The sequence below is a fragment of the Palaemon carinicauda genome, chromosome 7 (genome assembly GCF_036898095.1).
Source record: "Palaemon carinicauda isolate YSFRI2023 chromosome 7, ASM3689809v2, whole genome shotgun sequence".
Lineage (NCBI taxonomy): Eukaryota > Metazoa > Arthropoda > Malacostraca > Decapoda > Palaemonidae > Palaemon > Palaemon carinicauda.
The window spans coordinates 21939716-21955750 of NC_090731.1; the positions used below are offsets into that span (position 1 = coordinate 21939716).

The following is a 16035-nucleotide window of genomic DNA, read 5'->3' on the forward strand; positions in this document are numbered from 1 at the left end:
TTAATCATCTAACCACCTCCTGTTCTTGCTTCCTTTCGTCCATCTTTGTGTCAAGCTTCTTTGAACTGCTAATGAATGCTGCAACTGTGGGGTTTTCCCCTAGTTTCACCATGGCTCTGGATGACCTTAAGAACTGGGCTATATGGGCTTAATTTCATAGGTCCAGTCCAACCCTAAACCTTCAATTTTTACTAATCTATAGACTTTAAAGGATTATCATCAAAATAGATACCATAGTTAAGCCACTATTATAATTTAATCAAGAAGTCCTGACATCTCAAGTTTATAAGATCTGCAAAATACATAAAGTTGTACAGTATAAAAAATTTATACAATACAAAAATTCTGTAATAATTTTCAGGAATTTATTTTTAGAACATAAATATGCTGAGTGAAAGACAAAATAGTTGAATGAAATAGAGAGAGAGATTTAGTTCAGTGTGCCTAAATTCTATAGGCTCAAAACCAATTGCTTGACCCTTGTGCAGTCTTGACTATGAGTCCTAACACTCTAAACAGTACTCTTCCTGGTACATTTGCACATCCTTCCTTGAAAGCCCTCATCTTTTGTTTAGTTCTTTGAGACCCAAACCTTCATCCCAGGTAGCACCGATGGAGGATGCGTTCAAACATCCCTGGAGCAAGAGCAACCGTGGTGTATTATGTATTTTCACCTTTCTGCCTGATTTATCGGGTCATCAAGAGTGTGTTGGAGACCCCAAACATCAGGATGACCTTGGTGACTCCCAAGTGGCCCCAAGCTCAATGGTTCACTGATCTGCTGATGCTCCTTGCCGAGGTTCCAAAAGAACTACCCTGGTAGCCCAACTTCCTCTGTTATCCCCACCTTCAGAGATTCCACAACTCTGTGGCATCCTTGTCACTTCACCTGTGGCGGTTATCCAGCATCTCCTCCAAGTAAAGTGATTTTTGTAAACACTGCAATGGGGATGTCTGGATATCTGTGCAGATTCTCTGCAGCAGTCTGCCAGGGGAAGTAGGCCATCTTATGTGATTAATGTCATAGATGGAATATTTCTTTGGTCGCAGCACCTTTGGAAAATATTGCTGCTTTTGTCGTCTTTCTTCGCAGAGAGAAGCACCTCTCGGTCACTGTGGCAAAGGGCTATCGCTCAGCCCTGAGACAGCTTCTCGGATTAAAGGGCTTGAACATTTCCTTCCAGTGAGAACTGTCTGGCACATGAGGAGCTTTGAACAGTCTTGCCCTCCAAAGGAACTCTGATCTTGTGAATGGGACGTCGCGAAAGTCCTTAGATCTCTATAGAGAGAGTCATACAAACCTCTGAAGGAGGTGTTAGATTGCAATCTGACAAAAACACTCTCTGCTTGCCCTGGCCAAAGTGAAGTGAATCAGCAGTGGGTTGTAAGGCATCTCATATGCTGTCAGTCATGCCAAGGGTTGGAAGAAGGCCTCTTTTTCATTCGTCCCACAATTCATAGTAAAAGCGCAGAATATAGTGATTCAGGATTCCAGGTTTGAGACCTTCACCATCTCCTCTCTTAAGAAGTAACTGGCAATGGAGATGATCTGCTTCGTCCTATGAGGGGTTTGAGATGCTACCTCCAGAGAACTTAACGCTTCAGACCTGAGCATCAGAGACTTTTACTAAGCTCTGGGAAGGTTAAGAACATTATTTCCTACAGGTTTCGGGAAACCATCAGATGATGCACACACATAGGCAGACCCTCGAGAACTAGGGCACATGAAATCAGACGTATTGGCTCTACCTTAGCCTTCAGGAATAATCTGTTTGTGGTGCAGGTTATGAAGGCCATATCTGGAAAAGGCAGGTGACCTTCACTGCCCACTACCTTTGGGAATACTATACCCACCGGTTCTTGGATGCCTTCTCCCTGGGACCAGTGGTAGCTGCTTAATAGGTGGTGTAGCCAGCCCAGCTTCCTCACAGGACAAGTAGCATCTTCTGGATAGCAGTTGTGACGTAAGTCTAGAGTGAAAAGTAAGAATGACTGGCAGTTTGAGTTAACTCAACAGTTAAATATTCAAATTGGCAAGCATTTTATGAATACGGTAATTGTAAACTTGTTCACGCTAATAGCACTAAGGGGTGGAGTAAGGATCTAGTAAAAAATCAGACTTTGATGGTAGCTAACCTAGGCAACAGTATGTTTGGCTACCCCAAATTATAACCTAACAATGTGTAGCCTATGCAAACATAGACAAATTTTGGCAAGTAATCTAGAATAACATAGGTTAAACTACTCCAAAATTATAACTTAAAATTGTTTATGCATAGAATTCAAATAGATAAGTTTTCCTAAATTTTCTTATTGATCTCTTTTACCTATAAATGTTTTACAGGTGTGGAACAGGTGCAGTTGTGCTTTTGTGGGATATGACCCTTGAAGTTGTGAGTGTAAATGGTGATGCAACTAGTTATTATCTCGATTCTACATCATATCTTGTTCAGGAAGCTGATGGAGTTAGGGTTATTGGAAGTGTCTCTCACGATTTGTTACAGAAGGTAAGATGTGCCTAAAACTTTTGAGCATAATATTGGTTTGTCCTGATACTGTAATAGCAGAGCTTCATGGTTATAGAAAAGTGGTTATAGAAAAGGCAATTTGTGATGGGAATTCTGGATGTTTATTCTTTCAGGATGTATGCTTTTATAAATACATTGCCTTCGTAGATACAGGTATATCTTACCCTATGCCGGTGATTGGTTCCAAGAGAGGCAACTTAAAACAAAATAAGACTCAAGTCGAATTTACTTGTCTCCTAATTTACTTGTCACTAGGCTAAACCACAATTACCGGTAACTTCCCAGTTCTGTATTCTATTTGTAAATGCAATTTGAATATATGGTTAATAAGAATCTATTTTAAGCTTATAAACAAATAAATTTCAGCTTTTAATGTAGTACTAAAAAAGTAATCTAAATTTATGAATCAATGTACATGTAAATCTGGATATTTAAAGATAGCCATGTTTATAGCACCTGTACAGCATAGGCTACTTATTAGAGTGTGAGGTTTACTCTAAGGTTTAAAGGTCACTCATGAATGGCAGAGGCAAGAAACAGTGACAGTTATTTTTGTAAGGTTAAATAAATCGAGTCATTAGAATTATTTTTCTATATAGAATAAACTAATTTGTTAAATTTACCAACTTTTACAATCAATTTGTTTGTTTACATTGTGTAAGTGAGCATAATCATGATATCATCATGACCTTGAAAATAGATGACAATAAACATACATACATACATATACCAAGGCACTTCCCCCAATTTTGGGGGGTAGCCAACATCAACAAATGAAACAAAAAAAAAAGGGGACCTCTGCATTCTACGTTCCTCCCAGCCTGACAAGGGACTCAACCGAGTTCAGCTGGTACTGCTAGGGTTCCACAGCCCACCCTCCCCCGTTATCCACCACAGATGAAGCTTCATAATTCTGAATCCCCTACTGCTGCTACCTCCGCGGTCATCTAAGGCACCGGAGGAAGCAGCAGGGCCTACCGGAAATGCGTCACAATCGCTCGCCATTCATTCCTATTTCTAGCACGCTCTCTTGCCTCTCTCACATCTATCCTCCTATCACCCAGAGCTTTCTTCACTCCATCCATCCACCCAAACCTTGGCCTTTCTCTTGTACTTTTCCCATTAACTCTTGCATTCATCACTTTCTTTAGCAGACAGCTATTTTCCATTCTCTCAACATGGCCAAACCACCTCAACACATTCATATCCACTCTAGCTGCTAACTCATTTCTTACACCCGTTCTCACCCTCACCACTTCGTTCCTAACCCTATCTACTAGAGATACACAAATGAAAACAATCGGTAATTCCTGTTGTTAAAATATACCTTTAATATTATTAACCCTTTTACCCCCAAAGGACGTACTGGTACGTTTCACAAAACCCATCCCTTTACCCCCATGGACGTACCGGTACGTCCTTGCAAAAAAATGCTATAAAAATTTATTTTTTCATATTTTTGATAATTTTTTGAGAAAATTAAGACATTTTCCAAGAGAATGAGACCAACCCGACCTCTCTATGACAAAAATTAAGGCTTTTAGAGCAATTTAAAAGAAATATACTGCAAAATGTGCTGGGGAAAAAATAACCCCTTGGGGGTTAAGGGTTGGAAATTTCCAAAGAGCCTGGGGGTAAAAGGGTTAATAATGGAATACTGTATTACAAAATTAATTAAGCAAAGTTCAGATATCAAAAAACAGAATTATTTTAGACGTCTTTCAGTAAATACTGTATACGTTATGTTCTAAAGCTACAAATCAGCTGACGAAATTGAATAAAATTTTTTAAGCCTGGCCTATAATCGAACAGACTTAAGCAGTGTACAAGTGTATTTTGTGTGTAGTATTTACACATACGCACACACACAATGTATTCATATAACTAATGGTAATAGATACAGTATAAACAAAATGTATGAAAACTATATTCTATAATGAAGTGGTGCTGATGTAATTTCCATTAGGAATTTGTATTGAGCAAATTAAGAAATTATATAGACGATATTCTTTGTTATTCGTACATGTGCATCTTCTCGATAAAGTCTTGAGATTAGCTGATCACAACCAGAAGTAGAAAAGCCCTCTGGGAGTGCAGACCTCTGCCACGGAAGCTTATTTCTCAAAAACCAGCTTGCCTTTCCCATAATCAATTTAGACCATAAGCATATTTGAAGTCTGTGTAACAACCATGTGTGAACTTGGGGTTAAGGTTAAAGTTAATGTGGTTGGCATTTTGCTCGACCTTGACCTTTGACCTAGGACTTAAAAAATTGAATCACTTCTACGTCTCAACATAGTAATTAATCCCTGAAAGTTTGACTATTCTATGATTAAACTTGTGGACAGGAAGTTGTTTGCAAACAAACAGACAAACTGTCAAACAGGGGCAAAAACATAATCTCCTTCCTACTTTGTTGGCAGAGATAATAGAAAATAGTAAATAGCTGTTGATTGTTAAAATGCACATGAAATTGAAAAATAAGAATTAAAAATTGGCTTAATAAAGTACTATTAACCTTTTGAACTTCATGCTTATTGCAACTACCGTGGAAAACGCCTTAAGGTCTGAAAGAGTGCTATGTAAGTTGACAGCAACAACACATAGTCATGGATACTTTCATATTTCGTTCTCTAAGATTTATGATGATTATACAATTAACATTTACTGTAACTGTACGTATTTTTATAAGATTTTAAACTGTACACTTTTGTTGTTATTTATTGTACAGTAACTTGATTTATATACTTCTAATGCTTTTCTAGTGATGTTACGACTTCAATATCTCTGGCGGAGTGACATAAAAGCAGATAAAATGGCTTAAACTTTACTTTTAATTTTCCATATACAGTATTGTACAGTATTAGTTTTTACACCACAATACTGGAAAAAGAACAAATGCCCGGTACTGAAATAAACTGTCAAAACAAACTATGGTACTTAACATTGATAAAGGTGAAGTAGCAACGTCAGTCATGTTGAATTAACGACAAACACTTGCAAAAAAACACTGATCAAAACACTATCGACTTATCGGGCAAGTCCAAAACAGAAGGATGTCCTAGAGAGCGAGCGTGGTAGGTGTCGGAGGGGTAGTCCAACTGTGTTCTCTAGGGCCTGTCACGGCCCTCCCCATTGATGAAGGGATTATCTAAATGGAAGACAGCCTGTGAATAGTAGTTTACACACGCCCTTGTTAAATACACGACACCTACATGGTGCTCGCGCGAGGGTTGTAACCTCTGCATTCCATGCTTTTATCTTTCTCTAGTATATTTGGAAGATTTATATTAGAAGAGTAAAGAAGGACCTTTTCACCGGGTGTCACAGGCCTCTTCCCAGAAATAGATTTTTCCTTCGTCAAAATCCCTTTTTACAAATGACATATAATCGAAACTAATTTAGATAGAAACGACGTGATCCAGGGTATACCTGTACAGTATATATTTTTGAGTACAGTACTGTACTGAGTGCACCCTACTCGCAGAAAATGTTATGTGCTTCTAACCAAAATAGATTGAACAAGAACAGTACTCTGATCATTTTTTAGCTCCTGATCACCAAATTTATCAGAAATTTCCTCATTTGTCATATGATATTCTTAACACAGGCTGGCCACTCAGATGTTTCTTGTCAACTCCAAATTTTTCTTTGTGTAAGTTCTCAAATCCCCACCGCATTCTGAAATATGAGATCAGGTACAGTAGCAATTCAGCACAAGGAAATTAATGGGTCTGTAGGTAAAGTTTTGAGAGAGGTACTTGAATATTACTCTATTGTGCTTTCAACTGTTGTTTAACAGCATATAGCACAAAATTTAACTCCTTAGATAATGAATTTAGAAAATGGAGATCTTTATATAGTACCAATGGTTTCTAAATGTTGCAGCATACTGATAATTTTTTTATATTTGGTTTTCTTATAGTTTAATTTTTTTTTCTTGACAAAGGAAAGTTTTGCACTCTATCTATGCTGTTGGATGAGTAATTCATGCAATTTGCATAGGGAAAAATTACCTGAACTGGAATTTCAATTCTTGATAATCTCATTGATAAAACAATTTTGCTCTCATATCTCATTATAATGTACAGTATGTCACATTGCTATTCTTCAGATCTTTGGAATAACATTTTTTTTTCTTTAATGTACAGGTCCCATTGGTAGTAGCAGAAACACTTGGAATTGGCTCTATGGCACCTGGTGCTTTGCTGCTAGAAGCATCTAAAGGTTTTCAGGTAAGATGGTGTTACAGCAGGTTCTCGGGTTGGAAACGAATCAATTGCAACTCTACTTTTGAAGTAAATAGAAATAGGCCTAAATACGGTACTCTACATAAGCACTAAAATCACTCGCCCCTGCTAATGGAGTAGAAAAATCATAACACAGGACATTAAATACTTTGGCGTGCAAAGATAAATAGGATTAAAAAGCACTCATAGAGGATATTAGAATAATAAAATAGAAACTAAAAAAAATTCAAAAGGTTTCCAAGTAGCAATACTGTATATTGTATTCTTGTTGTCTTTTAATAAATACAAATTTTTTGAAGGAACGGAGCACAAGAGCAAATGACTGCTTGGGTATGATTAAGGAATCCATGGAAGAAGCTGTAACTCAATGTTTACAAGCAGCGCAACATGAGTTTCGCCCTCAGACACAGAAAATGCTTCTTCGGGTAAGAATGGAAAATATTCTTGTATCTTCTCATATCTAAAATTTTTAAAGATATCCCGTTGTTTCTACACTGATACAAATCCTTGTCCTTTAATAGGAGTATGGGTTCAGCATAGCTGGAACTCAGCTGTTAAGATTTGTAATGAGGGTTGCATGAAAGCCATGACCCTCCATCACCTCACCCCCGGCCTGCACTTTGAATAGCCACTTTGTTTTCAGCCACTATTGATTAGACATACTCCTGGTGCCATCAACTGACTTTTTTTAATTTTTTGGTCTTTCTTTTAGATAACTGTTGGCAGTTTATGTGCAAGGGATATGAACAAAGAATCAAGGTTTTGTAGGCTTATGATAACTGTAGCTGGCTGACAGTTAATGTGTAATCTGCCGATATGCACTTTCTTGTTCCTGTTTGACAGCATTCTTGATGCTGTTTATCCCCTCAAGAGTGGGAAGGATTGTCAGCTGCCACAGAGTTAAAAGGATGGAGCGCCATCCATAATATCATCAGCATCTTCCTAGAGTTCTTAGGATCCTTTCCTTAGTGTGTCATTGCCGTCGGCCGGAAAGCAACACAACACTGCTGTTTCACTCACTCACTTTTCCCCGGGTCCCTGTGACTCCTCTCACCAGAGTTGAAGAATAAGACGGCTCCTAAAGACGACGGGACCGCAGAGGACACCTGAGAGTGCTCCTTCTGAGAGTGCTCCTTCGTCTCAACACATACTGCCAGTCGAAATAGAAGAGCTCGACCCTTCTTTACCCTCTTATGGATCAAGCTCTAAAGCATGCCTCCTGCCGTTTCTCTCCCGTAGGAGAGACAGTGTTAGCTGCGCGCGCACAAGCACGGTCTCCTATATGCATATGTGGTCCTCTAGGGCACGCTTATTTGTTTGTGTACCAAGTAGCATGCTTCTATGCACCCTCTTGCCTTTTAGCCTTTACCTTTGTGCGTGTACTAACTTGTTACAGTATAAATCTTAACAGCAGAGTTCTAGCTACCCTTAAAGCATATTCCCATATAACAAGTAAAAATATAAAATTTCCTGTTATGCTTAGAATGGTCTTGATGTCAGTCATGTACTATATTAATTCTTAGCACCACCAGTCCTCTAATATTCCTACACAGGTATTTGTTGAAAGGCCTAAGAAATACCAATTTTCTTATACTGTACTGTGTGTTGTTCTCAATAATTCATTCTAATTGATTTGAAATACCAAAAGCACCTATACATTACTCCTTATTCATTTGATAGTTTCATTTACTGTAATTTGAAGGATATTTCAATCCCGATTCCTAACCTGGTCTAATGTCTTGGAATCCAGTGGTGGTAAGGAACTGAACGGATTAATGAAAGTACAAAGTTTCACAGTATAAAGACCTGAAGCAATTTGAGAGAGATCAGTGGTGAGGATATTAACTCTGTAATGCAGTGTGTACCATCAGAACCTTTACTAGCTAGTATATGTGAACTACCAGGCAAAATATAGCTAGTGTATGGTTCAGATCAGAGAAAGTTAGGCTCAGATTGCATGAATATAGTTTGAACTTCCAAGAGTTAGGAAATAGCATGAGCAGTGTCATCATCATCCCAACCTAAATCCACCAGCCTAGTCCTCTCTAGATTCTCCCCTGAATTAAAAACTTTACTTTTTAGGTTTAGAGCTCTTTTCTTGAACTTAATCAGACATAAGCTTAACATATGGTTCCATAAGAGGGACTGTTAAGTTGATCACAGAACATTGATAATATAAATCACATTGTTGCCCTTGACACATGACACAAAGGGATTAATGATCCTTGTCATCTAGCAACTAAGCCTTTGAACATTTAACACAGAAAAGCACATCTAAGAAGACATTCTAACTAGTCTAAAGCTAAGTTTGGATTTGGTTAACGAAAGATGTGCTCGATCTAGACATTAGCGACAAGAAGACTGAAATGGAGTACCCAATGTGTTCTCATTGTCATATACTGCCATATAGGTACAATATGAAACTAGGGAGTCATGTTTATTGAAGTGAAAGAAAAGGGGAAAGTTTAAAGTTTAGGATGTATGTCGACATTAACCTAGCTTTGAGAGGGAAGCCAGATGTACCTCAGGCTAGTATAAAAATGAATTTTATTGAAATTTCATCTTTTTCTTTCATCTATTTTAATTACTGTACGTAAGTTTACTCTTGATAGAATTATAGTGAACATTACTATCAGAATGTTGATACACATGAATCCAAGTAATGGAATAAGAATACTGTAAAGAGATTTAAAATTTTGATAAGCAGAAATTTTTTTTCTGATCTGTACTATACAGTATATCAGCTGCATACTTAAATAGGACATCAAGGCCCAATTTTGTGCTAAGATTCACATTTCAAATATTGTACCACACAGTGATTGAATATTCAAAGATGGTGCTCCTTCAGAGAACTATATGTATGATATACAATAAAGATTGTAGCTGAACTTTTGTGGTTTTATCCATATAGAAAAGCATTCAGGTTAAATGTTTATTGGATTTTTATGCTTTAAAAATTTCCTCTCATTGTGATTGCTCGAATTATTTTTTCTTTTTGCAGGCATCAATTTTTGGTAAAAGTTTCATACCTGAAATTAATCCTGAACCATGCAAGAAAGCTATATTTACTTTACGGGTCCTAAATGCAGTTAGAGATTACAGAGTAGGTAAGTGAACATGATCATCTATGACCAGTTTAGCATGTTTAATTGCATTTAATTTTCTTCTTTTTAATATTAAGCCACTTCCCTTTACCGGAGTAACTCCAGAGAAGTCACATTCCCATTTTAACTACTGAATTCAGGATGAAATTCCTTTGCTGAAAACACACACAAGTTTAGCTGCTTCATATGCCTACGAAGAAGGCTCATCAGCAGCATATATATATAATCCTAGACATGAAATTCGGCTCTTTTTGATAATAAAAGGAAATAGAATTTTATGATAAAATTGGTTTTGATAATCACCTGTGACTCACCTGGCTTCCCCTTCGAAGTGCATTCATATCGATGTCTATCATTAGAAAATTACTTTCCATTCTCTACGACTCCAATTGCCTCACCTTCTAGAGTACTGTACTATTGTATGGCAACTAAACCAGGTGTGGGTACACTTTCTGTACTTGAAGTGTTCTAATCTAGAAACTAACTTAACCAACCTGAAAAGGTTCACCTTAAATTTCCAGTATCCTGTGGAGTTTTCACTGAAAGGTAGAGAATCCTTCTCATAATTTTGCAATAAAACAAGGTTCCAGATTGAGAAAACTAAGTAAAAAATCTGTCATAAGGGAAGAAAATTATACAAACTTTAAGGAATCATAACTAACACAAAAGTCATTGATATACAAATCCAAAATACCCACTTAAACAAAATTAATCAGTTGCAGCTACCATAACACCTAATACCCAGCATATATATATATATATATATATATATATATATATATATATATATATATATATATATATATATATATATATATATATTATATATATATATATATATATATATTTATATATATATATATATATATATATATATATATATATACTGTATATATATATATTATATATATATATATATATATATATATATATATATATATATATATATATACTGTATATGTATATATATATATATATATATATATATATATATATATATATATATATATATATATATATATATATATATACTGTATATGTATATATATATATATATATATATATATATATATATATATATATATATATATATATATATATATACTGTATATGTATATATGTATATATATATATATATATATATATATATATATATATATATATATATATATATATATATATATATATATATACTGTATATGTATATATGTGTATATATATATATATATATATATATATATATATATATATATATATATATATATATATACTGTATATGTATATATATATATATATATATATATATATATATATATATACTGTATATGTATATATATATATATATATATATATATATATATATATATATATATACTGTATATGTATATATATATATATATATATATATATATATATATATATATATATACTGTATATGTATATATATATATATATATATACTGTATATGTATATATATATATATATATATATATATATATATATATATATATATATATATATATATATATATATATATATATATATATATATATATATATATATATATATATATATATATATATATATAGATAGATAAAAATACTGACAGTGTACCCATGCCTGGTTTAGTTTCCATACAGCATCATGTACACTACAATAGTATTCTTGGTGGGTGAGGTAATTGGAATGAGTGGGAATGAGAACGTAAATTTTCTAATGATAGCCATCAATATGAACAAGCTTTGAAATGAAAGCCAGGTGTGAACCCCAGGTGAGTCTCATCAAAATGAACTCAAGTTAATGTTTAGCCAGAGAAACAAAACACAATGTGAAGTATCAATAATTTAAAGAACGTATTTTCTCTGATAATGTAGAATTAATGCAATTTCACATTAATGTAAATAGAATTTAAATAGTTGCCTATTTTTATACAATCATTACAGTGCCTGATCATTTGCCTATTTTTGTACAATTATTACAGTCCCTGATCATAAGTTATGCAATAATTTTGGTAAGTGATATTCTAGTTTACAGAAATGGGGGCCACATAACTCTTCTTTTCTCTATTGGACCACTTGAAAGCATAACATGTTTTTAATTTTTCAAATACATAAATAATACAGCATTAAGTTTAGAAGTAGTAAGTACTTCTTATTTACTAAAACCCAGTAGTACAGTATGTTGTTACTCTGGATATCCCTGACTATTTACCAAAGGCTATAGACAGATTTTATCCTTTTTTAATTGAAAACTAATGTTCAATGGAGGAATAAATATGAAGATTATCAGTGCTTTAATTTTTTATACATAGGAGTTTTTATTGATGTATATACGGCTTACTGTGCTGTGCAAATTTTATACCTGAAGAATATAAACTGTTTATACATACTGTATAAAGATGGATCCTTGTTTTCAGGTCTGCCTTTAACATGGAGCCAGCTGGAACATCTGACTCTCCCAGTACTCTTAGACAGACTTGTCTTTCGCAGACTCTTTCCTTTAGCTTTACAAATTGCGGGATTCTTAAAGCTACCAGAATCTGATGGTGCTTCACGAATTTTAGCTCACTGGGCTTGTTACAAGGTGTGTGTAACGTACAGTATTGTCTCTTCCTTGCTTATGGAAAAAGTTATGTGGTAATATATCTGAGTGAAATATGAATTAAATATTTATAAGATTCTGAACTTTTCAGGTGCTTCAACCATCTCAGAAGAGCGATGAACAAATTGCCAAAGAAATTAATAGTAAGTTAGGATATACCCCCGGCATATCATACACTGATATTGCTAATCGTGCTGACAGAGCTGGAAGAAAGCAGCTTGCTGTAAAAGTAGGTTTTCATTTATGCATTTGAGTATTTATTGAGTTTTCAGTATGCAAATTTATTTTATAAAAGCAGTCTTAAGTAATATTCATGTTACTGTTACAGAAAATATAATTTCTTAAAAGTTTAGAAATTTTTTTATAGAATACAATCATAGCACTCTAAAATGACCTTATAAAGGTATAAGTAACATATTTGTACCACTGAACCAATAAGAATACAGTAGTCATGAAGGAACAGAAATCTAAGAAATTGATTTTCAGATAATCTATTTACAATGTAAGTGACTGAAGTTCTCTTTTCCTCTTACCTTTCCTTATGGACATGAAGTGTAAAAACCATTTTAAAGCTTTATAGATTCATTTCATTATACTATTATTGAATCTTCTTGGTAAATGTAGATGGCCACTCATTTTATTATCCTCTCCATTCTATCAAGTGTGGTAATTATATTGAAAAGGAGGGTTTTCCATCACACAGAGAAATTGTCACCGAGCATTTGCTGTATTTTGCTCATAAGTTATTGGCGAAGTCAGTGGACTCATTTACCCCTTTCAAATTATTGAAGAATAAGTTGATGAATAGGTTTGCTTTTACAGAACATAGAAATAACATTCAGTGTTTTACATTTTAATCCATCTTGTTTCATTAAAGTTGTATACTAGTTAACAATAATTTAATCTATTTTGTGTGAAGGTGTGTCACTACATTGTGTTAAATCAGAAATATTCATAAACTGTGATTTCATCTCAATTAATTCAAGGTGATTCATTAAGTATCATGGGGGTATACTAAACCTTTTTTTTGGGGAGGGAATTCTTATACTGATGGAATGATATTTTTGTAATTCCCTGCAGTGTGTCTTTTGCAGCACCTTGTAGATACAGTAATGGTATTGAGCAGTTACATATTGGCACCTAGCTATATTGCTTTATTCTTATTACCATTCAATTACCCCTGTGGCCGCGGGGGCATATAAAAATTAGAATAGCGCCAACGTTATCCCTGCGTGTCGTAAGAGGCGACTAAAAGGGACGGGACGAGGGGGCTGGGAACCCCCTCTCCTGTAAAAAATTCCTGCGAGACATCGACAAGGAGATGGAGCTGGGGGGAGAGTGACTGCTCCCCGCACTCTAGTTTTGGGGTGTTTAAATGTGCGTGGATGTAGTACGATAGAGAGTAAAAGATGTGAGATTGGAAGTATGTTTAGAAGTAGAAGGATGGATGTATTGGCCTTGTGTGAGACAAAGATGAAAGGAAAGGGTGAAGTGATGTTTGGTGAAATGTCTGGTAGAGTGTCTGGGATTGAAAGGGGAAGAGCGAGAGAGGGTGTGGCGTTATTGCTGAGTGAATGGATGACAGGTAAAGTAGTGGAATGGAAGGAGATATCATCTAGGTTAATGTGGGTAAGGGTTAGGTTGGGTAGGGAATGTTGGGCGTTTGTCAGTGCGTATGGGCCAGGTAGTGAGAAAAGTGAAGAAGATCGGAATGAGTTCTGGAATGATTTAACTAGGTGTGTAGAAGGACTGGGTAGAAGGAATTATGTAGTTGTTATGGGTGACTTAAATGCTAGAGTGGGCGCTGGAGAGGTAGAAGGTGTCATTGGTAAGTATGGCGTACCAGGTGAAAATGAGAGTGGTGAGAGACTGGTAGACATGTGTGTTGAACAAGAGATGGTAATAGGTGCTAGCTTCTTTAAAAAGAAAGATAAGAATAAGTATACATGGGTAAGAGTGGCAAATGGAAGAGTAGTAGAAAGGGCATTAATGGATTATGTGTTGGTAACTAAAAGAATGTTTGGAAGATTGAAAGACGTGCACGTGTTTAGGGGTATGGCTAACGGTATGTCTGATCATTTTTTGGTGGAAGGAAAATTAGTTGTAGCAAAAGAGTGGGGGAATAGAGTAGGTGGATGTAAAAGGGAGGTAGTGAGGATTGAAGAGCTAATAAAACCGGGGGTAAAAAGTAAATATCAGGAAAGGTTGAAAATGGCATATGATGAGGTGAGAGTAAGAGAAACTGGTAATTTAGAGGAGGAGTGGAAGTTAGTAAAAGAAAATTTTGTTGGGATTGCAAGTGATGTATGTGGCAAGAAGGTTGTTGGAGGCAGCATGAGGAAGGGCAGTGAATGGTGGAATGAAGGAGTGAAGGTGAAAGTGGAAGAGAAAAAGAGGGCTTTTGAAGAATGGCTGCAGAGTAATAGTATAGAGAAGTATGAAAAATATAGAGAGAAAAAGGTGGAAGTAAAGCGCAAGGTACGTGAGGCAAAAAGGGCAGCTGACCTGAGGTGGGGTCAGGGATTGGGTCAGTCATATGAAGAGAATAAGAAGAAGTTTTGGAAAGAAGTGAAGAGAGTAAGGAAGGCTGGCGCAAGAATTGAAGAGACAGTGAAAGATGGAAATGGAAGGTTGTTAAAAGGAGAGGAGGCAAGGAAAAGGTGGGCGGAATATTTTGAAAGTTTGCTGAATGTTGAGGATAATAGGGAGGCAAATATAACTGCTGTTCCAGGTGTTGAGGTGCCAGTGATGGGAGATGAGAATGAGAGAGAGATAACAATAGAGGAAGTGAGGAGAGCACTAGATGAAACGAGAGTAGGAAAAGCATCTGGTATGGACGGTGTGAAAGCTGAGATGTTGAAGGAAGGGGGTGTGACTGTACTTGAATGGTTGGTGAGATTGTTTAATATGTGTTTTGTGTTGTCAATGGTACCAGTAGATTGGGTTTGTGCATGTATTGTACCACTATATAAGGGTAAGGGAGATGTGCATGAGTGTTGTAATTCAAGAGGTATTAGTTTGTTGAGTGTAGTTGGAAAAGTGTATGGTAGAGTACTGATTAATAGGATTAAGGATAAAACAGAGAATGCAATCTTGGAAGTACAGGGTGGTTTTAGAAGAGGTAGGGGTTGTATGAATCAGATTTTTACAGTTAGGCAGATATGCGAGAAATATTTAGCAAAAGGTAAGGAGGTGTATGTTGCGTTTATGGATCTGGAGAAAGCATATGATAGAGTTGATAGGGAAGCAATGTGGGATGTGATGAGGTTATATGGAGTTGGTGGAAGGTTGTTGCAAGCAGTGAAAAGTTTATACAAAGGTAGTAAAGCATGTGTTAGAATAGGAAATGAAGTGAGTGATTGGTTTCCGGTGAGAGTGGGGCTGAGACAGGGATGTGTGATGTCGTCGTGGTTGTTTAACTTGTATGTTGATGGAGTGGTGAGAGAGGTGAATGCTCGAGTGCTTGGACGAGGATTAAAACTGGTAGGCGAGAATGACCATGAATGGGAGGTAAATCAGTTGTTGTTTGCGGATGATACTGTACTGGTAGC

At 35.7% G+C, this 16035-nt stretch overlaps 1 protein-coding gene across 2 annotated transcripts in view; it reads left to right on the forward strand.

Moving 5' to 3' along the window:
- Vps16A (vacuolar protein sorting 16) overlaps window positions 1-16035 on the forward strand; it is a 57625-nt gene that overhangs the window by 28792 nt on the left and 12798 nt on the right. For both annotated transcript variants that reach the window (XM_068376637.1, XM_068376638.1), the window contains 6 exons: window positions 2345-2507; window positions 6680-6763; window positions 7078-7203; window positions 9780-9885; window positions 12300-12466; window positions 12576-12713. In XM_068376637.1, coding sequence (XP_068232738.1) covers window positions 2345-2507; window positions 6680-6763; window positions 7078-7203; window positions 9780-9885; window positions 12300-12466; window positions 12576-12713 — 784 coding nt within the window. The remainder of the gene's footprint in view (window positions 1-2344; window positions 2508-6679; window positions 6764-7077; window positions 7204-9779; window positions 9886-12299; window positions 12467-12575; window positions 12714-16035) is intronic.